General features: G+C 41.5%; 2 protein-coding genes across 2 annotated transcripts; one reads left to right on the top strand and one right to left on the bottom strand.

Moving 5' to 3' along the window:
* The first annotated feature begins 873 nt into the window (after nt 1-873).
* GATD3 (glutamine amidotransferase class 1 domain containing 3) lies at nt 874-7,844 on the top strand. The gene is made up of 7 exons (XM_071751743.1): nt 874-1,182; nt 3,380-3,432; nt 4,197-4,310; nt 4,674-4,793; nt 5,648-5,740; nt 6,056-6,212; nt 6,833-7,844. The coding sequence occupies exons 1-7, from the start codon at nt 889-891 to the stop codon at nt 6,959-6,961; spliced, it is 960 nt and encodes a 319-aa protein (XP_071607844.1). The 5' UTR covers nt 874-888; the 3' UTR covers nt 6,962-7,844.
* Nucleotides 7,845-14,231: 6,387 nt separating this feature from the next.
* On the bottom strand, nt 14,232-27,504 carry LOC139799616 (ICOS ligand-like). Its single transcript, XM_071751729.1, has 6 exons — nt 27,373-27,504; nt 25,053-25,137; nt 24,604-24,656; nt 19,862-20,206; nt 18,790-18,825; nt 14,232-15,880 (listed from the first exon to the last, which is right to left on the bottom strand). Exons 2-6 carry the CDS (start codon nt 25,058-25,060, stop codon nt 15,777-15,779), a joined length of 546 nt encoding a protein of 181 aa, XP_071607830.1. The 5' UTR covers nt 25,061-25,137; nt 27,373-27,504; the 3' UTR covers nt 14,232-15,776.
* Between the last annotated feature and the right edge of the window lie 436 nt (nt 27,505-27,940).

Raw genomic sequence — 27,940 nt, 5'->3', positions numbered from 1 at the left:
TTGTTCTGTTTTATGAAGTCAGCTGACTTGATTGATGAATTTGTATTTGTCTCTTGGGTTTACAGTATTACAAGACACAGAATATGGAGAAAATGTCTTCCAGGACACCACCTTAGAAATGTGGCTTTGGGTTATTTTAAACTTCAGTTCAAAACATTTACTGAAGACAAAAGTTTAACAAAAAGTTGTTTTATGAAGTGCTAGAGCCTTGAGAGGAAGCAAGAGGGTTAGTATCGCGTGAGTTCTTGTACATGAGATGAGGATGTCTTCTACTTGAATTTGTCATTTTGCTCGAGCTACAATATTTTAGTTTATCAAGACACATGTTCTAGTGCATATGAAAGCCAACAAACGTCTGTATTTGTAGGAAGAATGTCAGAAACTAGATACCAGGTTCTTAAGCATGGTAGGTCCAAAGCTTGGCTTGATCCTGGTGTTGGCAGAATCTGTGAGTCTGGGCTGGGGTTGGGGTTAGGGTCTTGGAAGCAGCAAATTGGTGTCCTGGCTTAGATCCAATCCCATATAGATGCATATATGTATTTCAACAGGAATGGCTGTTTTATAGTTTGGTTTCCTTAAAGGAGAGGAGGAAATAGAAGCGCTTTTTAGCTGGGAATGAAACTTTACCAATGACGAAACTTTGTGCTGTTTAATGTTTCTTTTTACCCTTGTCTTTTAAAAGCAATACCCTATTTCACAAAATCCTAGAAGAAAAGAAATAAAGGTTGTTTCTTTATTGTCAGCTTGCTGCCCTCGTACTGGCGTGCTCCCTGCCACCACGGCTGTATGCACAGGCTCACTCGCAAAGGAATCTCGAAACAAGTCCCGAGGATTTACCCGAATGCGCATTTTGTTTAATCTTATTTTTTTTACTACTATTATTGCTTAATGGACTGTGGGTTTCAGCGGCGGGCGGGCACTACCCCCTCCCCGCCTCCAGTGGGCGCCGCCACCACAGCCGCCAAGGGCGCTGCGGCCTCCCTGCCCGACGCGGCCCACCCCCGGCGGCCTGCCCGGCTTCTCGCACCGCTGCCTCCACTCCGCTGCCCGCTCCCACCGCCCGCAGCCATGCTGGCTTCCTACGGGCCGGTCCTCTGCACCGCTTTGCGGCGGGCAGCCCCCGGCGGCCTCGCCTCCTTCCACTGCTCCGCTCGGCGCAGCCGCGGCGCCCGCGTCGCTGTGGTGAGTGAGGGACGGCCGCGGGGCCGCGCTGGGAGGAGGAGGAGGCCGAGGGCTGGCGGGGGGAGGAGGAGAAGAAGGAGAAGGAAAAGGGCCTCGCCTCCCAGCTCGGAGGGGAAGGGGGTTTGCACTCTCGGGCTGTACCTTCAGTCCCTCCGCTGGGTTGGCTGCGGCGGTGTGGGTGGTGGAGGAGAAGGGGGGGAGGGTTTGGGGTGGTGTCGGGCCGAGGAGAGGGTCGCCGAGTGGCTGGGGCAGGAGGAAAGTCTTGAGAGAAGGTGAAGGTGAGAAGGTAAAGATGTTTAGACTCGTGTAACTTAAGGGAGGCCAGGCTGGGAGCGGCTAACACGGAAATTATTGCCTTGTTACCGGCCCGGAGTTGAGTTATAAAACGCTGAAGTTGAAATAATTTTATTGTGTAATTTTATAGTGTAATTGTGGGGTGGTTTTGGCAGTGCGCAGGAAAATATTTAAATTGGGTTATGCCCTTCTGCAGGCACGAGGTAGAGAGCGCATAATACACCATAATACACATAATACTTTCTGGTGTAAAAACACACCAGAAAGCAAGGAGGCGGAGGAGCTCCAGAGTGCCAAAGGGAAGTTTAGGCTGTAGGTAGGATCTCAAATGGGATACACGGTGTTGGAGCTCAGGGGACAGTCTGTCAAGCTTGAGCTATGTGTAGTCTTTACAGCATGAAATAAGAAGGAATTATCTGCATGTTTGGGGCATAGTTGGCTCAGGAGTGGGCAGAACGCCGGTTCAAATGCCTTAAAAGGTAACTTAGTAGGAATGCTGTCATTTTAGCAAACAACAGCTTTTTTTTTAATAGCAGGAAATACTATTGTTGACAATAGTGACATATATTTCTCACTGTAATAAAAGACAGGTTTGTTACCAAAACAGATGCTGGATATAAAAGAGAATAAAGATTTAGTTTCAGTGAGTTTCCAAAGAATTTTTAAGGAGTTGTTTACAGAAGATCACTTTGGTACCGCTTCTTATATGTTTATCGAGTCTAAATTAAATTAAAGGTAAAACAAAAAGTTGGAAAGTTGAAAGTGGCCCTTAAATATCAGAGCAGCAAAACTGTAGTTTGGATTAACACAGACATTTAGGGATCTTGCTCATTGGTGAAGTGATGGTAGGATGTGATGCTTGTGAGACTGGATGTTGAGAGCCCCTTTGAATCCTGCATTTGTAAGATAGTTTCAGCTGTGGGTTTCTGTTTAGATGTCTGTGATTAAAAACTTTTGAGCTAAAAGCTGAGACAAAACCAGTAGAGATCAGAGTAGAGTTAATAAATGGACTCTCTTTAACTGGATTTTTTTCTTTTAAAACAACCAACAAAAAAACCAAAACAAAAAACAAAAACAAACCCAAGGGTTCCTATATATATACACACACACTTTCTGGAAGTAGGTAATACTTCAGATTGTTTTGTTTTGTTCTTATAATAACTTTTTCCTGGGTTTTGTAAACTGTTTTTTTCTTCTTTGCTTCTCTTTTGTGAAAGACTCTTTCCACCTTCACAAAGACAGCTGACTGCTTTGTGCTTTTTATTCTCCAGTGTGTATAAACAAACTGAGGGTATTACTTCCATGGTAATAAGGAAAAGTATGGCTCATGTGTCATAATTGGATTAGAAGGGATTTAGCTATTAATCTCCTATATGGATCCTCAGACAACATGCAGCAGCAGGTAAAATAGTTCACCCAGACTTCCACCTTGAAGCGTAATTCTGTCCCTCTTCAGTTTAGTGTGCATGAGAAAGTATTCTGCTTAGATAGAGACACTTCACAATTAGATGTTTGACTCTCAGAATAACCTATTATGTGCACAAAAAACCCATACCTATGTATATCACATCAGTTTAATAACTGAGGAATAAATACACAGACCAATAAATAAACATTTATGTGTTTGCTAAGATGAGTAGCTATAAATAGGAGATACCAGTTCTACACTATGTCAAAAGGCAGTACCCAGGGTTAATAGGAACAAGCTCTTTACTAGGTCAGCATAATGTTTTGGGGGGTGTTGGAGAGAGGTTTGTTGTTGTTTGGTTTGGTTGGGTTTTTTGGTCTTGGTTTTGTTTTGTTTTTTGTTTTTGTTTTTTTTAATAAATCCTATAAGCTTATGAAACATCCTGTAGTGAGTTCCTTAACACTCATAATATTCTCTTCATTTTCTTACCTGCAGGTCCTATCTGGCTGTGGTGTCTATGATGGCACAGAAATCCATGAGGCCTCAGCGTAAGTTGCTTTATGAAACTGTAGCCTCCAAAAGGTCTCCTTTGCATTACAGCAGTCTCTTGAATTTGTTTGTGCTCTCTCTGGCCATCAAAATTGCCCTGAAAGATGTAGGAGCAAACTTCAGTTTTCTCATAGCCTTATTGAGACCTCACGCTGCATTCTTGCAGCAGTAGGTGGCTGTCTAAAGATGCAACACAATCCATATGATGCCAGAGCAGTGAGTCTGAGAGAAACTCTCTTTCCTGCATAAACAGAAATTCAGAGTCTCAGAATCAATCTCTGGAGAATTATGTAGAGATTTTGTTTCATAGTCACTTTTAAGTTTCCATTTCTGGGGCTAAAGCTAGCACTAGAATTGTTAATACTCAAGCTGGATTGTTAACTTTTAGTAAGCATTGCTAAGGGATGTTTCACCTAGACCTGAGTTAAATGTACACATAGGTGTGTTAATCACGGGACCTTTCATAATGCCTGGCAACTTGCAATGAGAAAGGAGATTTCTGTTGTTCCTGGTCACCTCCATAATAACACTGAACTAAGAAACTTGCCCCTAGCTTACCTGAGCCTGTCTCCAAACAGACTGTTCTGCTTTGCACTTTGATGTTACATACAGGGATTTTGCTGCTGCATGCTCAGTATGCTGTGGCAGCATGTGTCTTTTTCCTCTTCCTTCAAAACCAGGTGGACTACTTGTAGCAAGAATTAGGGTCATATAAAGCCCCTTTTCTATGATTTTTATCACATTTTATCTCTGGTTTTTTTAGCATACTGGTACACCTCAGTCGTGGGGGAGCTGAGGTTCAGATGTATGCTCCAGATATTGCTCAGATGCATGTCGTTGACCACAGTAAAGGGCAACCAGCTGAAGCTGAGTCAAGGTAAAATTTGTGTTTAATATGTTTGACTTGAGACATGACTGCTGTGCCTCAGTCTCTTAGGCATTCTTCAAATGTAGCAGCCTGTAATTGCAATTGTAGCACTTCACTAGCTATCTTTAGTAGCTTTATGCTAACTGCTGCTTTGTTTGGAGACAATACAAGTTTTCTGAAGTTGATTATATACAGTGTCTTAATGCCTGTGTTTCCTAGTAGTAGTATCTCAGATGCATCCATAGCTTCAGTTATTGAGTACAGCTGTTCTTGCTTCTTCTCTTCCTCCTTCTCCTCCTCATTTGCCAAAACTTTGGTTTTCTGTGTGACAGTGCTTAATTGATCTCATTATTTTATTTCTGGTTCTTCAAGGAATGTTTTAGTGGAATCTGCAAGGATTGCTCGTGGTAAAATTTCAAGCCTGGCTAAGCTGACTACAGCAGACCATGATGCTGTGATATTCCCTGGTGGATTTGGAGCTGCTAAAAATTTGTGAGTGCCAAATAAGCATTAGATTCCTCAAGTAAATATTCATGTTCAACTATTTATAATCAATTGTGATTCACACAATACAATAAGGAGTCAATAAATGGCTGTATTTGCTACATATGTAACCACAACTTAATATGGGAAACACATTTCAAAAGGCTGCAGTTGAGTTGTTTGGTTCATGGTGGTTTTCAGTCAAAATGCTTATTGCCATTGTCACGTTTTGAATTTTCTGAACAATATTGGTGAGAATTCTGGAGTTTAGATAATGTACAATAAGTACCTTTCCCCCCACTCTTGTGGTGATTCCTTTTTGTGCCTGACTGAGAGAAGTGAAGATTAAAATTAATTAACTTTGGATGTTCATAATGTTATTTTGTGGTTTCTTTCTCTATGCCTACCAGAAAGTCCCTTCTTGCATTAATAACCATAGAACAGCAGCTGGCTTGGAAAAACAAACAAAAAAAAAGTGTTAGCCATGTGTAATACTGGTTATCTTCTTACTGACCTGCCATTTTCTTGGCTTTTAGAAACCTCAGTGTTACTTCCCTTTTCGTGCATATTTTTATTCTTTGGAAATGTTATTGTTCCACTTCTTAGTAATCCTAGAAAGCTGTTTTTATTATCTGTATTTCTAGATATTTATATTAAGGAATGATATTCCTGGCATAAAAACTTTCTGACATCTTTGGCTAAAGCATTGATGGTCCAACTACAGATGTTTTTGGGCACCTCTTAGAAACTTAAATTTGTGATGACCCAGTCTCAGTGCAGGTGGGCATCTCTGTTCACTGGCTTATACTGAGTTATATATGAAGTTGTGAATATGAATCTATGAATATTTCTTGTTGTGGCAGATCTACCTTTGCTGTTGATGGGAAAGATTGCAAGGTGAACAGAGAAGTTGAGCGTGTCTTGAAAGACTTCCACAAAGCAGGCAAACCTATTGGGTACGTATGTTAGTTGGAGGGGCATTTGTTTGAGCAGGGAGACAAAGTGTGTTTTGTGAGAATGTGCAGCTCTTATCGTTGGAATTAGAAAAAGCATCTTCTGCTTTGTATCAGTTGTAGTTTTGGTTGTGTTTTTTTTAAATGTGTTTCTCAAGATGCATGTGTGTGTAGGTGTTTGTCAGAGGAGAGGCTAAGAAAATGCTGAGTGGAATTTGCCTTTTTGTTATCTGTCAGATTTGTAAGACCGTGTCCATTTGAATCTTTTCGGTTGTGATCAAATGCCACTTTAGAATCAATCTTATGATTTTGTTGCAGTCTCTGTTGCATTTCACCAGTGTTGGCAGCAAAGGTTCTCTCTGGTGCTGAAGTAACTGTGGGCCACGAAGAAGAGGAAGGTGGCAAGTGGCCTTATGCTGGGACTGCAGGAGCCATTAAAGAACTGGGAGGGAAGCACTGTGTGAAAGAAGTAACTATATCCTTTCCTGTTAATGTTCATGTTGAGAGACAGTTTAGTGATGTGTCATCATGAATACAGTAATGAATACATGCAGGACCTGCACTTTTCCATTTACAGCTCAGTGGAATACAGGAGATAGCACATAATTAGAAAATTGTCTTCTGTACACAGCTGTGTAGTCAGAAGTCATTATCAAGTCATTGCCATAGAACTCCCTTAGACACGTGGTAGTGCAGTAAATGCTGAGTGAATTTGCATGTAAAACTGGCATGAGTTCCTGTTGCTCAGTTCTCTGAGATTTTTTTTCCTTTTCCTGATGGCTAACACTAATCAAACTGAACCCAGAGACATTCCATTGCTCTCAGTAAGCTTCATGCATTTTCTTCTGATTTCTGAGTGTCTGCATTCCCACAGCTGGTTCTTCCAGTGTTTGTATTTCTGGCAAAAATAGCTTCTAGTATGTTGGATTATGGGTTGCACCTGTCTTTACAGCTGGACAGTGTACTACATTTGCAGGTGCTTTTTGATAGGATAGTGGAGTTGTGAGGTTTTGGAGGTTTTGTCATTGATGGTTTATTTGGCAGATGGCATCTGCAAGTGAGATATAGGCTGTGTTTTCCTTAACTCCCTTTTACGAAGCTCATGTGGATACAAAGAACAAGGTGGTGACTACTCCAGCATTTATGTGTGAAACAGAATTACATAAAATTTTTGATGGCATTGGAGCCATGGTGAAGAATGTGCTAAAATTAACTGGCAAATAAAAAAAATCAGAAATGTTTAAGTTTAGGGTTTAGCATCAGGTACAATATGGACCAATGGAAACATTTTCACCTGCTTGACCTGTTCACAATGAATGCTGATGTGAAGCTGATTGATTCCCAGCTGCTGGATTTTCCATGCCCTTTCTGAGAGAGAGGGGTCTGCACAAGGGCTTACAGTGTACAAGCAGCCTGGCCTGAGACACAGCATTTTCTTGAGCTTTTTCAGCTGGAGGGAGCTATGTGGACATATTCTGAAACCAGTCCTGTTGATGCAACAGTGTCAAATCATTTTGGGACTGGGGGGCAAAAAGAGACTGAAGGCCCTCTCAGAAGCTGAGGGCAGATGTGTTGTAGGGATATGGCAGATGCAGTGGTAGAGTACCTAGGGGGTGAACAATGGGAGCAGAGAGGGATTAGTGGTGTGATTCAAAGTTTATGTGCTCAGGCCTGTGTCTATAAGCTAAAAGCCAGGGTCAGCTGTCAGTGGAATAGATGTCTTCCACGTTTTAATTTTAGCTTCTTATTAATTAAATATTAACATTTTGTTTTTCCATTTCAAAGGCTCCTGTTTTTCAGAGGAGACATTCTGATTATCAGTCAGCAGCAGGGTATATCTTAACTGTCACAACACTAGCACTTTGAAAAATTGATCCATTGGCCCATTATAGCTAAACTGGACTTGAAGGAGAAAATATCTGCTGATGTGACGCACAATTTTAAAGGATAATGTCCACGTTAAAGTAGTTGCATGACTAGCAATGGATGGAAAAAAACAGTCTCATTATCCTTACTTTCCCTGTTTTAGGGTAATAAAGCTTTCTCCAAAGAAATATTACTGAATGTCTGGAATAATGGTGTATAAATAAACTAATTTCTGCCTTTATCTCATCCTTGTCCCTTTTTTTTTTTTTTTGACAGCTGACACTGATAAATTGGTACTGATACTTGGTTGGCACTGATACCTGCTTGGTATGTTTTAGTAGTTTTTCTGCATTTCAGTTATTCTCATATCTGTGATATTTTTTCCATATAGAATCCAGCAGAGCCTCCTTCACCCCATGCCAAGTAATTTGTCACCTTTCTATTCAGCAAGAAGCGATATTTCTCAAATTAAAGCAAAAAACCAAAATGACACCTCTTATCTTGTATTAAATTACCTTTTATGTGACAGACATGCTGAAGGGAACCCTTATTTTTAAGGGAAACTGTTTTTCACAAATGAAATTTGCAAGCCTTAGACTGAGTTGGAGTACAGTAACTTCTGTTACTGTGGCTGAAGACCTGTTAGGGATGTGAATTTTTTTTTTTTTAATCCGGGGGAGCAAAGAGGAAGAATGAAACTGGAATATGTGTAGTGACCATGCTCATCTTGCTTAGTTAGTGTTCATGGAAAAAATTTTTTTGCTTCAGGAGCCCTCTTAACGTGGTTTGTTTTTTACCATAAAAAAACCCCCAAACATTAGGATTTAGAAGATTGGAATGATACTTCAAAAATGTCACTGTTTGCTTGGAGGATTTCATAGTCATCTCTTGTGCAGATTACAAACTTCAACATGGGTACAAAGAAATTACACAGACACCAAGTCACTGTGGTCGCAGGCATGGTTCATAAAGTAGGCTTTGGACATCCTCTGAAGCTTCTTTGCCTGTGCATAAAACTCTTTAAGAAATTACTAGTATCGAGTTGGTAAGAAATAGAATTTAAAATACTGTCACCTGTAATTCAGTGCAAATAGAGCCTCTTTTGTGTAAGCTTTGCTTATGTGTAAGTGAATGCTTTTGATACCTTTTTTGTACATAGAGAAGCTTAGCAAAGTATGGGGGAGGTCATTGTCCCCATAAAATGTAATGACATTTTTAAAGTGTCTTTCTTAAATCTGCAGGAATTTTGAAAGAAGTTTGTTAATGTAAGAAAGTATCACCAAACAGAGATGGTGTTGAAATCTGAAGAACAGGGTGGAACAGCTGTTGCCTGTATTAATGGTAACTTCCTCTGCTATAAAAATGATATAAATTGAGCTTAAGTCTTTCCATCAGGGACTGGGAGTTAAATATTTTCCATTAGCTCCCCTCAGCATGGCAAGTTGTGTGTATGTATTTAGGGCTTCTCGTATCTGCAGTTCCTAGTAAGCACAGATGTGGGAGCTTAAAGCTTTCTTAGATTCTGACCCAGATTCAGGTGTCCTGTGAAAAAAGGTGACTTTTTTTCAAAAGAGATTGCTATTATCATGCAGTGACCTGCCGTTGCAAGTTAGCTGGTAGATCACCCAGGTACTGCCACTTTTTACCATCCTCTGATGTTCCAGTCCCTGAAGGGGGTCTACAAGGAAGCTGAGGAGGAACTTTTTTTATTGCTAGGACAAGTGGGAATGGCTTTGAACTGGAAGAGGGTAGGTTTAGGCTAGACATTGGGAAGAAATTCTTACCTGTGGGGATGAGACACTGGCACAGGCTGCCCAGGGTAATTGTGGCTGCTCCTCCCTGGAGGTGTTCAAGGCCAGGTTGGATGGGGCTTTGAGCAACCTGGGCTAGTGGTAGGTGTTCTCTGCCCAGGCAGGGGGGTTGGAACTAGATGGTCTTTAATGTCCCTTCCAACCCAAACCATTCTATGATTCTTTGAGTTTTGAATCCAGATACCCCAATAATGATGACTACTGATCATATACTGTGTACCTTTCTGAGTAGTAATTATGTAGATCCCTGACCTGGTAGCTTCCCGATAGGATTATCACAGTTGTACATGATAAATCAAGTATGCACATGGCAAAAACTCACCAAATTTGACATGGCATCTGTTGAGTAACCACAATAGTCTAAAATTATGTTATTTACCTATTGGAGGGCTAGGGCTATGGGTTGTACATCTCCAGAAATGTTTTTCAAGATAGCTACAAAAAGCGAGCTGCCCATACAATGATGTCAGTGCTAGAAGCCTGGATGTTGTTCAAAGTTTTCTTTCCAGAAATAATCATATTTTAGAATATCTTTTTACTCATTTTTTGGTTTGGTTTGGTTTGGTTTTCCCATTGTCCAGGGATAATGTCTTTTAAGGGAGAAAGAATCACGCACCAGAATCCCCTTTCATATTGCAATTCTATTTTCCCAGCAATGTGCTGTTTTGCTGCACACATCTAAAAATATTTTTTTAATTCATAGAAACTCTTTTAACTTTGGTGATGTAAGGTTGTCATCTTGGCTTTCAGCCAGCGTAAAATCGGAGGGAACTTCCACGTGTGCTTAGAGGTTAATACAGGCATGTGCTGCCGAACTGGGGTTTTTCCCTTTCCTTCCGTAGGGCTATTTGGGAACTCCTGAGGTGTTTGCCAGCCAAGTGGATGGTAGTTTTATCTACTTCGGTCAACTGGACCAGAAGTGAAATGCCGTGTGTTCTCCAAGCCGCCAGAGGGAGGCATGGCATAGCCAGGCACGCCATAGCCAGGCTCACGGCTCCTGCCGCTTTTCCTCTTCAGAAAGCCCCGAAGAACTCAGTCCTGCAGACGGAGCGGTGGGAAAGGCCGCTCCTCCTCCTGGCGGTCCAGCGCTGCGACGGGGGAGGACTTGCGGGGTGCTGGGAGAAAGCCTCTCCCCTGGGTTTCTGCCCACCCCTTTTTGCCCTCATTGATGCTCACACACATTAAAAAAAAAAAAACAACCAAACATTTACAAACTGTTTCTACAGTTGCAGGTTTCCCCGCGGTGCATTTTTTTTCCTCTTCTTCCAAAAGCAGAAAGGAGAGAGGGGTTCGAGACGCGTTTTTTGGGTCTCGACCTTCAGCCGGTTCCGGTCCCGGCACAGCTCCGTGTTCTCTGACACGCACGGCCCGCCTCAGCCTCCTATTGGAGGTGTCGGTGTGACGTCACGGTGACATTCGGGAGTGTAGAGGGCTATGGGGCGTATGACGTAGCTATATAGGGAATCCAGCCGCATCGCAGTCACAGGATGGTTTGGGTTGGAAGGGACCTTAAAGATCACCCAGTTCCACCCCCCTGCATGGGCAGGGACACCTCCCACCAGACCAGGTTGCTCACAGCCCCGTCCAACCTGGCCTTGAACACTGCCAGGGAGGGGGCAGCCACAGCTTCCCTGGGCAACCCCTGCCAGTGTCTCACCCTCACACTGAGGAACTTATTCCTGATGTCTAACCTGAATCTCACAGCTGGCAATGGCATAGATGCCACTTGGAGCCCTATAGCAAATTGGGCAGGTTTGCTCTCCTGTTCCCAGCTGCTTTGGTGTGTGTTTACACAAGTGATTCTGCCCCTGTAGTCAGCGCTGGTGAGGCCACACCTTGAGACCTGTGGCCAGTTCTGGGCCCCTCAGTTTAGGAAGGATATCGAGGTCCTGGAGCAGGTCCAAAGGAGGGCAACCAGGCTGGTGAAAGGACTCGAGCACAGATCCTATGAGGAGAGACTGAGGGAGCTGGGGGTGTTCAGCCTGGAGGAGGCTCAGGGGAGACCTCATCACTCTCTACAACTCCCTGAAAGGAGGGGGTAGCCGGGGGAGGGGTTGGTCTCTTTTCCCAGGCAACTCTCAGCAAGACAAGAGGGCACGGTCTTAAGTTGTGCTGGGGGAGGTTTAGGTTGGACATTAGAAAGAATTTCTTTACTGAGAGGGTGATCAGACATTGGAATGGGCTGCCCCGGGAAGTGGTGGATTCTCCGTCCCTGGAGATATTTAAAAAGAGACTGGATGTGGCACTCAGTGCCATGGTCTGGTAACTGCAGCAGTAGTGGATCAAGGGTTGGACTTGATGATCTCTGAGGTCCCTTCCAACCCAGCCAATTCTATGAGTCTATGATTCTATGATAAGTGTCACATAACTGTTCCTACATGATTCAACAGTGCATGAAGCCTGGGAAGTGGCATGTATTTAGTTATTAAAAAGTGGGGAAATTGAGCTTGCTTCTGGGCTGCTGGGGAGGAGGGGGAGGCAGTGTCACCACTGCCCCTACATTTGCCCATCCCTTGTGGTGATGTCCTGCTTTCCCAGCTCCTTGCCAGCTAAGTGAGATGGAGCAATGCTTCACCAGACCCTGCACTTTGCACCCAAGAACCTGCCAGTGCTTCTCAGGTGCAAGTGTCACCCCTTTCCCTGGCAATGACTTTTTGCCCCCTGTCTTGCTAAGACTCATTTCTTTAATGCAATAACTTCTTGTTTATCCCCCTGAAAGTATAATATCGAATGTGCTGGCATTAATCTGTAAAGCCTTCCTGTGATACAATTATCACATTAAAATGAGGAAAAGTGTAGTATAAAGTCATAAAAGTACAAAGCAGGGTTTTTCTGTTGTTGCTGTTGGGTGTTTTGGGTTTGTTTTTTGCTTTAGTTTGGTTATGTGTTTGTTTTTATTCCATTTCATTTTTTTAATTTATTTTCACTTTATTTATTTATTTATTTATTATTTTAAAGTAATAATGGTATTGTAGTCAAGGTGACCTAAAAAAAATTTTGTAGAGAGAGACAGGCCAGAAAATATTCCTGGAAGGAAATACACTGCTTCTTGGAGAATCAGTGTGTGTTTGCAAGCTAAGTATGTATGTATGTAGTATGTATCTTGTATGTATCTGTACATTTTTTTTATTTTTTTTTTCAGCATGGGAGCTTCGATGACCATCCACAAATAATTGAGAGCTGTCTGCATTTCAGGGCCTGGGTTCTTTCTTTGAGCTGTTTTTCTTCCTCTTTCCCAGATCTTGAAGTGGCTCAGGGGAAGCTTACTTGTTGTCTGGGTCAGCCTTAGCCCTCAGAAGAATTAGGGAACTGATACTTGAGTATCTTTTCCAAGGTGATTTCAGTGGTAGTCAGAATCTCTACAGAAAGAAATAGAGAGGGGGAGGAGAAGGGACTAGGACAGCTCCAGAAGTTGCAACGAGGATTGGATTACCAATATCAACATGATTTTGTGCTGCATATTTAAAAATAATCACCTTCCCTGCTTATTTTCCATGTCCTTTATTCAGCTGCATGATGTGTGAATGACTGTCCTAAGGCTTGGCTGAGATAACAGTGAAAATTCTGCATGAAATCTATTACATTCATGTGTTTCTGATGGTCTGTTTTAGACATGTCTCTCACATCATATGGAAATGAAAGCTCAGTGGAAAGCATTAACCAATTAAACTGACCTAGCTACAGGATGAGCAAACTAACTCCTTTTTGTCTCTTAGCAGTGCCACTGTAAAACATGAAAAAAAAAACTTACTTTTAGAGTCATTCTTTTGCAAGCATGATATACAAGGATCTCTTAGGAATTTCATTAATGCAGCAGAAAATCAGCTTATGCTCTTGTCATATTGAATTGTCCCACATGTAGGTGTGGGACATCGAGGTGCAACAAGTGAGAGACATGAAGACTCCTCCTTCTGAAGTGTGTGACTTGTTACTGTGCTCCTTAGTTTTCAAAGCTATCTCTGTAGTTCTCAACAAAACTCTGGAGAACCCAAGAAGTATGTGCTGCTTGTGTTCTGCACACCGAGTGAACTTTAAGATATATGCTTGCTGTGTCATCACCTGGGCAAGGAAGGACAAATAAAGGTCTGCTAACAATTCAAACCTTCCCTTGCAGTCTCCCAGGAAAACAGAGTGGTGGTCATATATTACTGCTGGGAATGGCATTAAATACAGCTCTGGGAAGATACAATGAACAGGGATGTTTAAACATCCCAAGTGTCGCTGCAAATCTGAGTCATAAAAAAGCAGGGTTGTCAGCAACATTTAGAGGTCATCCAATCTTCTTCCCTTCACCATTCTTCCTGCCTCCAGCTGCTCACATGCTTACTCTGATCCATGCCAGCTTGCAGAGGCAGGGAAAGTCACTTCTGAGGGTGAAAGAGGCAAACGACTGAGGGAACTGGGCATTCCTTGTGGGCGCCAGCCAGCCCGGTGCCCACTCTCAGATGTACAACTGGGCTGTCCCTTCCCACAGCAGTGAGGCTCTGTCTAGCCTCATAAAGGTATTTTATTATTTGTTTGCTTGCCTGAGGAATTTTTGCAGCTGTGTGGCCACACAGCCCTCACTTGTGAGTGGAAGTGCTGATGTTGTTGGTGTGCCTCAGCACGTTTTGAAAAGTGGAGGGCTGCTTAAGTGGCTGATAGATTTTTAGGAGTTATACAGTCCTTGAGATGAGGGCAAGCAGTTCAGACTTTTGAGACTGACAGACCTGTGCAAATTCCACCTTGTGGACTTTCTGATTGCACAGAGCCTAGCTACCTGTAAGAACAACCAGAAGACAAATAATGAACTCATAGAGATGAAGCAATTGCTCTCATTAGTGTTTTTTTTAATAGCTTTTATTTTTAATCAATTTTAATTTTGAAAAATACACAGAATCTTTGACAGACGGATGGAGGGCAGGACACAGAAAGACAACTACAGTATGTACAATTCTTATATACAAATCTTTCTGTGAAGTGGCACCCCAGCCATTTTGCTGAGCTGCTCTCTACCCAAGGAAGCTTGAGCACCAACTGGGCTTCACTGCAGCAGCAGCAGCACAGGCTGTGCATGGAATTTTGTCTCTTTTCCCCATCATACTTCTTTTGTTAAAAAAAAAGTGAAAGGTAACTATCTCCTTCACCTCAATGGATACCATTTTAAGCTCTATTTTATTCCATTCCCTTCCTTGCAAAAACAATCCTGTCTTTCCTTTGGAAAGAGGGTGGAACCGTTCCAAATCAAAATGACTTCTTGGTGGTCCTTAGGAGTCTCTTCCCTTTGCTGGAGGGCTCAGCCAGGAGTGAACTTCAGTCACTGCTGGGCACCAGCCCAAGGAGACAACTCTTCAGGTGCTTCTCAGGTGTGGTTGAAGCAGCTTGAAACAAAACTTCTGCACTTTTGTGATATTGTTGGTATAAAAGATCCTTCCAATCTTAGGTTTACACAGGACACCTATGCTACCTGAATGGAACATTTCCAGAACTCAACCCATCTAGTTTGCATAAGTATCAGTTACAATTATTCTGACAAGGTTTTAATTATTTTTACCTCCAAAGGTACCATGTTTTAAAGACATGATTATTACAGTAATAAATTCTTATTGTACAGTTCCAGTTTAAGAATCTGGTTTTTGTGCAATAATTGCATTTGCCTTGCTGTGTTTCATGACAAAAAGAGAAACTACAGAATTCAGTCTTCTAAAGCTTTTGGCTTATTTAGATGTGGATTTTGTAACAAATACATCACTTCCTTCCTCTGTTGATGTTTTATGAACTTCCATTATCTTTCTCAGTCAGCTTCATCCTTCCACTAATAATACATTTCTTGTTACTGATAGCCCAGCCATGGCACTTAGGGGTCAAAATAGAAACTGAAGATCCACATGCTCAAGTTTCACAAGATTTCCATCCTTACATTTCACAAAATGCAAATACCTTCCCTCTTCCAGTTTTTATTTGACACTGAGGCTAATTACCCCTTCTCCTTTCAGTTCTTTTGAAGGGTTGCAGGTGAGGTCTTAGCCAAAAGATCTCACTAGGGACGATTATAATGTGACCTTGTAGATCTGTGTGACTTTTATCCTGTCATTAAAGCAAAATCACAAAATCCAAAATACAATGCTTGTATCAACAGCACTGAAATGAGGCTCCAAGAAACAAATGAAAGAACAGACTTGCCACCTCCAAGTTTTGCTGCCTTTGGTATTGTGAAAGACCAAAATGTGAGACATAAACACCTAATACCAGGTCTGTTTCCTGCTCTTGGTGTTTCTTTCACATGGCTCTCAACAGTTGTCATCTTAACAGTATGATACTGCTCTGCCCAGCAAGGTCTTCTGGTGAGGACAACTTCCCAAATTAAAAGCTGGTTTCTCCAGTTACCAGTGCCAAACCCCCAGTGTGAGCAGGAGGTGGAAAAAGAGGGAAAGCACAGCCAGACACGGTGCATCAGTAGGGCTCCTGGAGGAAATCTGACTTTGTCCTGAAAAAGTGAAAAATAGAAAGTTTGCATGTAGGTGGTGGCTTGGCAAGAAGTTTATTTGAAGAATGTGTGATACATTTTACATGAAAGCATTGATGGAAAATCATGTGAATTTTGGCTCATATGCAAAGTTTTCCTTCTGTGTGTGTGTGTGTGTGTGCCACCCATAAAATCCATTCTCCAGGTATTGTGATAAATGAGTTTTTCCCCTTTATAGAAAAAGCATAGACTTAGAACACTTATTTAAAACCCTGACGTAACAACAGCAATCAGAAGAGTATAAAAGACATCATTCTACTACTCAGGAGCTGAGGTAGGCATTGTGATTAAGAGTCCATAAATAATGAAAATAAGTATTAAACAGCCTAGGCCATGGATGCCTAGGTGGTAGCAGTGCTGTGTACCACTATTGGTACCTAAGCCACAACAAGGATGCAGGACACAGATCAAGTGTTTAGGGTGAAGTTCTTCTCTGGGAAGGTGAGGCTGGGTGTTGTTTTCTATACCAATTCTTAGGCTGTGGCATCAGCTTTCAGGACATTGCTGCAGTTAACTTATTGCTTGTAGCTGTTCTTCCTCCCCCTCTTCTTAGAAAGCAGTATGTGGTATTAATGTGTAAAAAGCAACTAAACATCAGGTAGTCTTCAGTAGCCCTTCAAAATACATACAGGAATATAGAAAGTCTCCTGGCCTCTTTTGACATCTTCGAGGTCCAGGCACTTTCATTCTTCACAGGAAAAATTTAAGGCAAGTTTGGATTGCCCAGGAAGGACAAGAAACCCAGAGTGACACTATAATAAGGCTCTTTAAAATAATTGGGAAAACAAATCATCCCAAGAAATAAAAAGAAACAAAACAGAAGGGGAATAGATTAGAACTGTTCTATATAAAAATAATAAATCTCTGCTGGACCGGTTGTGGTGACTGCAAAGTGTGAGAACTATTTCTGCATATAGTGTCTTTGCTGTCAGCAGGTCATTCTCTAAATCCCTTCCAAAATAACAACTAATACAAAACAGATTCTCTTCCTGAAGAAATTTCTTAAAATAAAATAAAATAAAATAAATAAAAAAAAAAAAAAAAGGGACTGTGGCTGATATTTTTCTTTAGGAGCTGACAACAGGAGATATTTTTTCTTGTTTGCAAAAAATTACATTTCAAAAGGCTTTTGGTATTTCCCCCATCCCCAAAAATCTAGCAGTACAAAAACCTTCAGGAGTTTACAGTATGTGATTCAGTTTGTTCCTATAGCAATGTATTGCTATGGAAAACTACCCCTTCTCCCAATCACTTTTTTTTTTTTTCCCCAGTGGAAATACCTTTTCATGATAATAAGCTGTTTATATTGAAGAAAAGTTATCAGAAAGTTTTTGTCTGAGTCAAATATATATACAACTTTTTCCTTTAAACACAGCCTACTTATCTTTTGGTTTTGATAAACTTCCACTGCTATTGCATAAAAAGTTTGACCCTTGATAATTGCTTATTTCTTGCAGAAGGTAACAGCAAGAGATAGTCAAGCTCCTGTTCTTTTCTTTTATCATTAAATAACTTGGTGCTGTGTCACTGAAAGCACATGATACCATCTTGAATTTAACTTCATGGTTTTTAAAGACCTTTAAGCCAGCTAGAGGAGCTGTCTAAGGTCTAGAAAGGATATTTCCTGTAATTTTTCAAGTTATTTATTGTTCATGAAGTACAGAGCTGATTTTTTTTGTATGTGGTCATGAGATAAAACACAGGAACATTTTATCTTCTTTACTTTCTATTTGAGTTTATTGCTGCTTAAAATAGCTGTAACGTATTGTGGCTGGAGTTGTTTCATTCACAGTAATATAATTATTGCCACGTAATGAATGATATCTTTCAGCTATTCTAAGTGAAATACAAATTGCAGCTATTGATTTTTATACGGTAAAATGTTACAGGTTTTATACCAATTTAAGGCTTTGTAGAAATTGTAAGAATAATTTGGTTTACAGGCAGAATTTTTACAGGAGAAATTAATTGACAATGGCATGTCAGAGCTGGACATTCCTTCTCTATTCATTTGCTCCAGAAGTGTTTACAAATTACCCTCATGTAATTACTTCTCTGTAATGATTAAATCTAGACATTAGCATCTGCGTTATACTTCAAAACTGTTTTTAATTTTCTAAGAGGAGCTTATATGGTGTCTTTAATAATACATTTTTAGAGTATTTATTACTTTATTTACCCAAAGGGACCTTCCAGATCTCTTGATCTGGTAGTTCATTCATACCAAGGTAATTTACAAAGGCCTTAACTCCTAGAACTTATTTTTAACTGATCCTTGTGATGCCCATAATGGGGACTAAATTTATGACCTAAGGACTGCTGGCACTTCAGTATACTTTCTGGAGCCTAGGTCTGTTTTAGTAATGGAGGCATTTTTCCCTGCCTGGGACAGCTATATTTTGCTAGACTTGGTATAAGAGAACAAGCATCATAAGTCTATTGGACTTCCTCTGCTCTGCACATTTTACCAATCTTGCAAATTCAGGTTCAAGACTTAGACACTTAGAAGGTGCCCTTGTAGGAACCTGCCTAGATCTGAAGGGGGCCTACAAGAAAGTTGGGGTAGGGCTTTTTACACAGGTGTGTAGTGAGAGAACAAGGGGAAATGGTTTCAAACTTGAAGAGGGGGGATTTAGGTTAGACATTAGGAATAAATTCCTCAGTGTGAGGGTGGTGAGACACTGGCAGGGGTTGCCCAGGGAAGCTGTGGCTGCCCCCTCCCTGGCAGTGTTCAAGGCCAGGTTGGATGGGGCTGTGAGCAACCTGGTCTGGTGGGAGGTGTCCCTGCCCATGCAGGGGGGTTGGAAGAAGATGCTCTTTAAGGTCCCTTCCAACCCTAACTATCCTAAAATTACGTAGTATTGCCTTACCATAAGGTGTAGCTGCCTTCTCAGTGCTAGGTGAAGCTGGAAAAAAACACAGTAACCAAAATTATTTGTTTGAGCCTAGAAAAGAAAAAGCGTACTGATGATTGATCTAAGGTTAATGGTTTCAAACAAGTTAAATCAAAATAAAAGACATCTCACTGCTCCCAAATATTAGATGATAAAAACATTATTCTGCATTTTCCAAACACTTTTTTTTTTAATTTTGAAAACTGCAAAACATCTCACTTTGAAATTTTCTGAACAAGTGTTTCACTTCATATTTTAAAAAACATTTTTCTTTTGAGAATGACATGCAATGAAACAAAGATATTAAAGGGTCTAAATCACAAATATTTTTTTTCTGTCTTAAGCAGAGTTAAATGTGTGTGATTTACCATAATGAAAATTTCTAGCTGATTTACTCCAGCAAAACACCTTAAAAATCTATTATTTGTTTTGACATGTATCCCCTTTTTTTTTAATTTTCTTTTTTAGTTAGTCAGCTGGTCAAGCCCCATGCCCCATCATTCTGCTGGCCATGCTTGTAGGTTATTCAAACAATTTAGCTCAGTTGTTTGACTTTTTTCAAGCATGTGTTACAGTCTCCCTCATTTTCCTAAGGTAGAAAAATCAATTCTTGTTGCATGTGTCCAGCCTTGCCACCAGATCTAGAGCTTCCAGCTTCAAGGGAAAAGGTAATTAGCAACTACCTGTGTTCTGTCTGAAAGATTATATGGCCTGGACTTTGGATCCCATTGCCAGAGATAAAACTAATCCTGTTTGACAGACCCAAGTGCAAGCAATGAAATAAACTCTCCCATTCCTTAAGGGTTGGAGAGATTCCATTACTTATTAATGTGCCCTGCAAAAGGAAGGAAAGAAGCAGGCAGCTTGCTGCTGCGAATATGTTGTGCTGAAACTTAGCAAAGATACAGTTTTTTCCTTTCTCTCAACAAAAGCAAGGAGCAGAGTGAAACTGAGTGAAGATTTGCTTTAAAAATTAGTCATCACAGTCGGTGTCCATAAATGGCTTGTCAACAAGAAACTAAAAAAAAAAAAAAAAAAAAAATCTTACCTGACACAATGAGTTTAATTTTAGATTTCTGTGTTTTGTTGGGATAATTCCCAGTCTGTTTGTAGATGCAAGCATATTCAGCTGTGTCTGGTAATTGGACATTGGAGAGTTTTAAGGAAAAGTTGCCATGCTTCATCTGGTCCAAAAAAAGACTGGTTCTGCCTTGGTAATGTTTGTCCTGGAACTCCAGTGAATCCTGTCCATTGTGAAAGAAGTGCACTAAGACAGAGTCTATCTGCCAGTAGAGCATTGAATTGGAAAGCATCACCTCTCCAGGAGAGATGGCTGTGCAAGGCAAAATAACAGTTTCTCCAGCAAATGCATGGCACGTTGTGTCTGGTTGACCTGGGAAAAAAGAAAAAAAAGAGAGACAACTCTTTCAGTGCCCAGCAGCACCAAGTTTCCTCTTGTTTGGCTTCATCACATCATTACTGCCTCTCTTCCTCCCCCTTCTTCTGCCCATGTCCTGCTCCCAGCCAGACAGGAGGCAGCATGGGCTGTGCCAGGACTGGGGGTCCTGAGTGCCCAGTGCCTGGGCAGCTGTGTGGCAGGACAAATGTTTCTGTGTGCAGGCTGCTTTCCCTTTGTCAGCATGGGTGCTATGTGAACTTGTGTCCTCAGCTGGTGATGTTTTTTTCACAGCTTCTGGGGATCTTGGTCTCTGAGATCAGGTGTAAGTTTGATTTTAATTAATAGGTCAGTTCACAAGGGGGAAAGGGAGTGCAGGGAGTGAAGATGGGCAGACATGGTTAAGTGTGTCTTGGATTTGTAGGAAGTCTGGCTGAAAAAAGGAGAAGTGTGAAAAGGGTTCTATATTGACAAGATAGAACTCCTGGAGCACTTTGGTTTACAGTTCCCATCGCTCATATCATGGATCCCGGTTTGTAAATAACATGCTAGAGGCCCAGTCTTCCTTCCCCTTTGACATCTTGCAAAGGGTCTGACAGAACAGGGCTTTTCTCTTCTGCTCTCTCTGGGTGCACTCGAGGCTCTTGCTAACACCTATCCCTGAGTTTCTCATTCTCTTTGGTATAGTTATTCCCCCAGCACCCCAGAGAGAAGGTCTGACATTCCCATTTTAGGTAAATGGGGCCTAAACCTTACCAACCTTACCAACCAGTTCCAGCAGATGCAAAGAGTGAGGTGAGGGTAACCTGGTGCTAAAGAGCCAGATGGCCAGACAGGGCAGGAAGCCAGGTGCATCTCACACATGCTGTTCATTCAATAGCATCAACACTGATTATTTTTATAAATTCTTCCAAGTAAGTTGAAAACAGACTAAAGCTTGCACACAACTTGCAGCTGTTGTGTGGGAGAACTCTTACTAGACCACAGTGTTATATTTTCTAGGGGAAGACTGGAGTTTGGGAGATGGTTTCCTTTCATTTGTAAAGCAAAGATAACTAGGTGTTTTCAGCACAGAATGTGGGCTTAAATTAACACTTTGAGCAAACCTGTGTCATAAAATGAGTTTATAAATTAAATGCAGATGCACTCATTTGGATAGAAAACTTTCATTCCTGGCAGTGAGCTGAACAGAAGCATCATGAGTTTCTGACTGAGCCAGGGAGAAAAGCTAAAATTCACTGTGAAACAACTCAATCTGTTTTCATGCATAAAGGGTAAGTAATCAGACTAAATATGGAAATAAATGTTCCTGGTAGCAATGTGGTCATTCCTGTGTTCTGGGCCTCCACCAGCTCTGCATATATCAGACTCAAGACCAAAAAAGAGTCCCAGTTCCTCCTTGAAGTCTTTGACATCAAGCAAGGCTTAGATATTAATCAGTGCCCATTTTGAGGCCTGTTTGTTATCACATTGTGTCCATCCAAGCAGACATAAAAGCAGAAGGAAAAAGCATAATTTAGAGAGCTAAATTGCAAAGCCAAGCAAGTGCCTTGAATTACAACTCTATCACCAAACACCAGCTTGGTGAAAACCAACATTCTGTAGGTTTTCAGATTTTTCAGCTGAAAATCCCAGCCTGCTTTTGCCCAACAGTGTAAACTTTTAGCTGGAAAAAATACATCTCCCCCTCTACTGATGGTTGTCAGTGGAAAGAGACTCTGCTTGCTGTGTTGAGAGCTCAACCAGTGTCAGACTGGATCAGTCACTGCCCAGGTTTTTCTTCTCAAGGGGAACCTGAATTACAAGAGTATCCAAACAAGGCTCTAAGCACAGCAGGAGATGAATGTGTCTGAAGCTTCTGCAAGTGTTTTGTAAGCACTGGAAGAAGTGAGCCTCCAGGAAAGTTTTCTGGTGAGAAATGTCATCGAGTCATAGAGCAATTTAGGTTGGAGATGGTTCCAACCCCCCTGCCATAGGCAGGGGCATCTCCCACTAGACCATGTTGCTCAAAGCCCTGTCCAACAGGAAACCATTAGGAGGGAGAGTGCTTGCAATATACGGTTTTGCACATGGGTGAAGAAAAGACAACCCTGAAGTCAATAAAACTGATAGCTCTAATTCTGAAAAATAGACAATAAGCATTTGCTTAATGAGCAGAAGAGGGAGAGGGTTCATTCTCCATCCTGATTGTGGTCAGTTCTAAATTTGACATTGGTTTTAGAAGTGCATCTATCTATTTTTGGCTCTTTATTCTTTTTTCTGAAGACAGAGAACAGCTGTGCTCAGTATATCTGCCTGGCATAACCATTCCTTTCCTGCATGGTGTGGTGTACCAACCTTGTAACACCTCTGATGACTCCCACAGTGTTCAGCCCACCCTGCCCTACACTGCTTCCAGCTGGTAAAACCAGGCCAGCAGGAGGCAAAAAAATGAGGCAAAAAGCTGGAGCTGCCTGGGGCAATAACAGGTGTCTGAAATCTGGCTATAATGAGTTATTTAACAGAGCCCACAGCTGCATGAGATATCTTGGAGATGGAAGAACAGGCTTGTAAGCACAAGTCAAAGAAGTGCTCTTTTGGATGCAAGTCTTGAGAAAAAGAGTCAAGTCATGTTGTGGACTGGTGATGCTGTGGTAAGCTTCTTGCTGAGGTTACTGATGCACCAGGAGGTGTGGAAGCAGTGAGGTTCCTGGTCAGAAGACTGAAGCAGCCATGCAGTGAGCAGCAGGGATGGTGGCAGCCTTGTTGGGAGGTGAGACACAGGATGAGTAGGGCTCATCTGATCTACCTGGTAAGCTTTGCATGTAGTAGGTGCTGTTCTCTACCTTGGGAAAAAAAAATGTGGTAGCACATAGCTCCCACTTGCAATTTTAAGACTCGAATGTGAAGTGAGATGAGTTTAATTTATGGTTTTGTTATTTTTTTAAATTACGTGTTTTAAATATTGCCCAAATGCTTAAGACTGTCGGGGTGAAATTGAATGTACTAATTTAATCTGTATGATTCCTATGGTAGTAAAACACTGCTGCTTTAGTATCCAAAGTGTGGTGCAGGGGATATCAAAGACTGTGCTTTTTAGTTTCTCCCTTCCCTTCCCCCCCGAAGATGATCTAGAGAAGAAATTATCTTTATGGGTTATATATTGCTTATACTGGAGGAATCTGGGATACCAGCAGGTAATCCAGAGCTCTTGCTTTGTGGAGAAGGCCCTGGAAGTGGTAAGCTCTTGCATGTGTCTCTCAACTTCACTCTGGTGATACTAGCACAGCTCTGCTGGTAGAAAAAGCAGTTTAATCGTGGAAGTAATGGGTTTAGCAGAGAGATATTCCAATGTTAGAAACAAGGCAACAGGAAGTATTTTTGTGTTTCTGAATACCTGTGAGCTCAGCCTGAGAAGTGTTATCCTGACAAGGTAATGCTGTGTGATTCCTTACTGGCTTGTGCCTTAGCTCCATGCAAAAGGACTTTGGGGATAGTAGGGGTCTGTCTCACTTGTTAGCTCAAAACCACTAAACTTTAATTCATTAATTCTTTTATTTTAGGGGACAAGGGGAAGAGTCAAAGGGCAGTCACTTAGATGGCTCTGTATTGCTTGCAGGTGCATTCAGCTACTGAAAGAGCATTTCTTGAGTTGTAACAGACTTTCCACACTGTTCTGTGGAAATTTTCCCTAAAAACATCACTTGGGGTTTCAGAAGAGAGATGGAGGCTATTTTCAGATTAATTGTAACCTACTGAACAACCATAGCACCTGGTATAAATGAGGCATTTCTGAGCAAACAGAGGACTCTAGACTGCACATGAAGATCTTAGTATTGCTGAATTTAAGCCTCAGATAAGGAAAATACAGACAGTTGCCTCCACAGTTTGTAGAAAACTCTCTCACTGGCACATACTAGTGTATCTCTTTCTTAGGTAAGATCATATCTAATCTAAGTAACATTGGAAACCCAGCTCTGGTAGAACTTGACAGGGAGCAAGACTGCTGCTGGGCTCTAGTCCTTTTACTTGGCTGTGCCTGTAGTGAGCCTATCAGCTTAATGAGTTTTATAAAAAAATAGATGCAAAGCAGTTGGGGTATGTCAAGGGTGAGATTCCACGTCATCCTTAGTATTATGGAAATGGTAGCATATTTTTAAGGATGTGGGCAAGGTAAACTTCATAAGATAGAGATTTGTGGGCCTGAAACACCTAAACCTTAAAACCACTTCTTTCAGATGTAGAGGTTTATATGAAGGTTGTTACCTGTACCTGTAAACCTTGGACTGTGTTGAAATATATTTACAAGGAAGCATGTGGTTTGGTTTTGTTTTGCTCCAAGCAAACAAAAAAATTTGTCTATTGACATATAAATACTTCTGCAAATTCCTAGATATGTACAATAGTATATTTACCTCTGGGCAGGGACTGGAACAGTAAGCAGGCAACCATCCAGAGAGCAGTCTCCCTAATAAAGTGAGAGAGAGAAAGGCTGAATGCTTTGTTAGAACACTGCAGCAGCGATCAAACGCTTTTCCTCTGGCATCATTTATGCCCTTTTCACACCTCCCTAGTCTGCAAAGAGACTCTGGATGCAAAGTCGGACAGGGTAGAATTCCTGTCTTGTTTAGGGGTGGATCCTGTCTCCTGCCTGCAGGATCTGAGGTTTCTCAGTTGTCATAATGGGGTGGGTCTTCAGTCACAAACACCAGACCGTATCATACTTGTGTTCCCGTATGGATGAGTTAATTGTGTATCCATGGTCATAGTTTACTCTTGAGATTATTTTCTATTGGTAATGAAACAAAATTCTCTGCACTCCCAACTTTCAGCTGCTTTGCAGCACAAGAAAACCATAGCTTACCATTTCATTTTTGTGCCTTCTCAGCCCTTAGGAATTCCTCCCTGCAGCGAGCGTCACCAGGGCCTTCCAGCTGCTACTTCTGTCTCTGCAAAAGAGTGAAAGGCTCTTAATTTGTTTGGCCATAAGCATTACTTTAGAAGGGATTAGACTATTTACTTGTAGTTTGGTTACTGTGGTTCAGTCTGTTTTCTTTTACTCTGTATATAATACTGTGTATTATTATATACACCCTATGTGTATAATACAGAAGTTGTGTATTTACACTCTGAATACACCATTACAATACAGAGTGTATTTATGTTCATGTGTAGGATGGAAGTGGGTCACAAGCCATGCACAGACTAGCCCTGAGCTTTCAACTCTGTGAAGAGATTCTTATTCTATAGCTGAGATCAAAGCACCTGGTGAAACATAATGCATATTGTATTTATCAAGAGGTGTAGACACCATCCTTCAGACTACCAAGTACTACTTAAGCTACATATTTACCCACAAAATACAGACATGGCTAATAAGCCTACAAGGAAAATGCTGCTTAAAAATGCTGCTTCTTTAAGGAGGCTGTTAAATCGGGTACTTTCTTAAAGAGGTAAAAAAAATCACAACAAAACCAGCAGGGATGGGGAAGAATGTGGGTTTTGGGCTTCCTCTTCCCATCTTCCCAGCATCTTGTAGCTTAGGCAGTGCTAATATCTGAGTGATCATTCTTCCCTGGTGTGCTCCAGATGATAATGCTGATGGTGGAAGCAATGTTTGAGCCAATGTTCTCCAGCTGAGGCAGCTCTGTCTGGGGAAGGTGCTGTTCTTCCACCTCTGTCTCCTGGTGCAATGGTGCTTCCAGGGATGAGCAAGACCAGAGAGCTGAATGTCTGTGTTTGTTCCTCTCTCATCAGGGTAAAGCCCTAGTTATGCTTTATTTACCAGGTCCTTCCTGCTAATCAGTGCAAGCCATCTGCCAGCTTTGGCTTCTTTGACATTAAAAGTAGTGTGTCCTGCATGGTTTTGAATCTCTATGGTTGCTTCCCTCCCTGTTATTGTTTCAAGCAAGGGTGTGAATTTATGCAAAGTCAGTGTAATCCATGTGTTTCCTTCCTGCCTGCCTTCTGTAAATGAAGCACTGATAGCCACTCTTACCTGCCTGACAAGTTCTCCACAAGTTTATCCTGCCTCTCAGCTTTGTAAAGGTGTTCCACTCTACGGAAGTCTGCTCTGAAAAAATACCAGTAGCAAACCTGTCCAGCACTCTGGCACTGGGGCAAGGATGAGGTGGATCTGGAGGCACCATCCTCTTGCTGTTAGGCAGGAGCAAGGTCTCTTGCGAAGCTGAAGGAGGGCAGCCCAGAAGCTGGTGCTCTGCAGCTGTACTCTAGTTGTACTGTGGCCATGCCCAATTTCTCCACAGGTTGAGGGGGTCCTTACAATATGCAGAAAGAACTCAAAATTTGTTAGATGTGGCCAACTAACAGGTCTGCATAAAGGAATGCAGCAGACAGGAATGAGTCAAAAGATGTTGCTCCTAGAAGCAACGCCATACTTCTGAAGAGTCAGTTTTTTTTATTACTGTTTTGATTCTGACTCAAGGACAGAAAAAAGGTGGTTGTTCCAACCCAGATGGCTGGAACAAAGCCAGTCTCTGGCTTTAGTTGGCTTACTCCCACAGGATCCCTACAGCATTTCTGGTTCTCACAAGTGCCTGTGCAAAATCTTGGACTGGGGGATGGGATGAAAATGGGATCAGACCTTAAATACCACATGCAATTTGGGTGTTGAGCTATCCACATGCTTCTTCTACTTCCCTAATGAAGTTTAAGATTGTGCATAAAGAGCTAGGCAGGTCTTGTTTTAGGAAGTAGTATCTGACTGCATGAATGTTTCAAGCTGATCTAGATGGAGTACCTGACCCTTAATTTAGCTTAATCCAGTGCTATTTAGTTGAAATAACATTGTTTTCTGGATTGAGCTGACTGTTTGGAACAAAAATGTTTACGTGGAGTCTCCAGGATTGTTCTTGGCACACTAAAGGGGAGATCTGTTCCTGTCTGTGCAGCTCAACCAGTGCAAGATGTTTCAACCACCACATGGGTCTGGATTTTAAAAAAATTAGTTTCTCTTTGATATTTTACTTTTTTTGTTTCCTTATTTTGAAGTGCTGGTTTAAATGAAGTTTTTAGAACTTTTAAATGAATTTTTTAGAACTTATTTTTCTGGGAGTAAAGTAATTAACTGAGTAAAGCAATTAAGTGAGTAAAGCTTTGCAATGAAGAATCACTTCCTGAAGAATAAAAATACTCGTTAATAACTTTTTAACACACTAACCTACCTGAAATACCTTAGGCATGTGACGTAGTTAAAGTGTATCATTAAATTGCAAAACCCTGAACTTCTTGGCAACGTCTCTGTCATCCAGCTTTTCGTCACGTGTGTGAGGCCATTTACTGAACATTAGCTCAGCCTGCAATAAAATAAAATGAGTTAAGTAGGCAAGTAACCAAATGTTTGCACTGCCTGTAGAATAATAGCACTTGGTGTCTCAAAGCAAATTAAATCAATTTGTTCCTATCCAATGTGGGAGTGATGGGTGTGAGAAAGGGTCTAAATGCTACTGCTGAGGGCTCTTGGAGCACAAAAAAATCTCCCTCTAAAATAAGTCGAAAATCTTTTCTCTAAGGGCTCTGTTAACCCTGGAAATAATGTTGCTGTTCTGTTGTATGTTAAGGACATTGCCCTGCTGGTCAGGACAGCTGGGGCGGCAGGAGGGGAAGATGTCTTGAATAGAGGTGCTGTGACTGAGCCATACATGTGACCCACGTCGTGTGCAGATTTCTTTGTTGTGTTTTTTCTTCTTTTCCCTCTGTCCCCTTTTGCCATAAACCTTGCTCTCCGTTCTG

This window comes from Heliangelus exortis, chromosome 1 (genome assembly GCF_036169615.1).
Source record: "Heliangelus exortis chromosome 1, bHelExo1.hap1, whole genome shotgun sequence".
Lineage (NCBI taxonomy): Eukaryota > Metazoa > Chordata > Aves > Apodiformes > Trochilidae > Heliangelus > Heliangelus exortis.
This window is presented reverse-complemented; position numbering and strand designations above follow the sequence as displayed.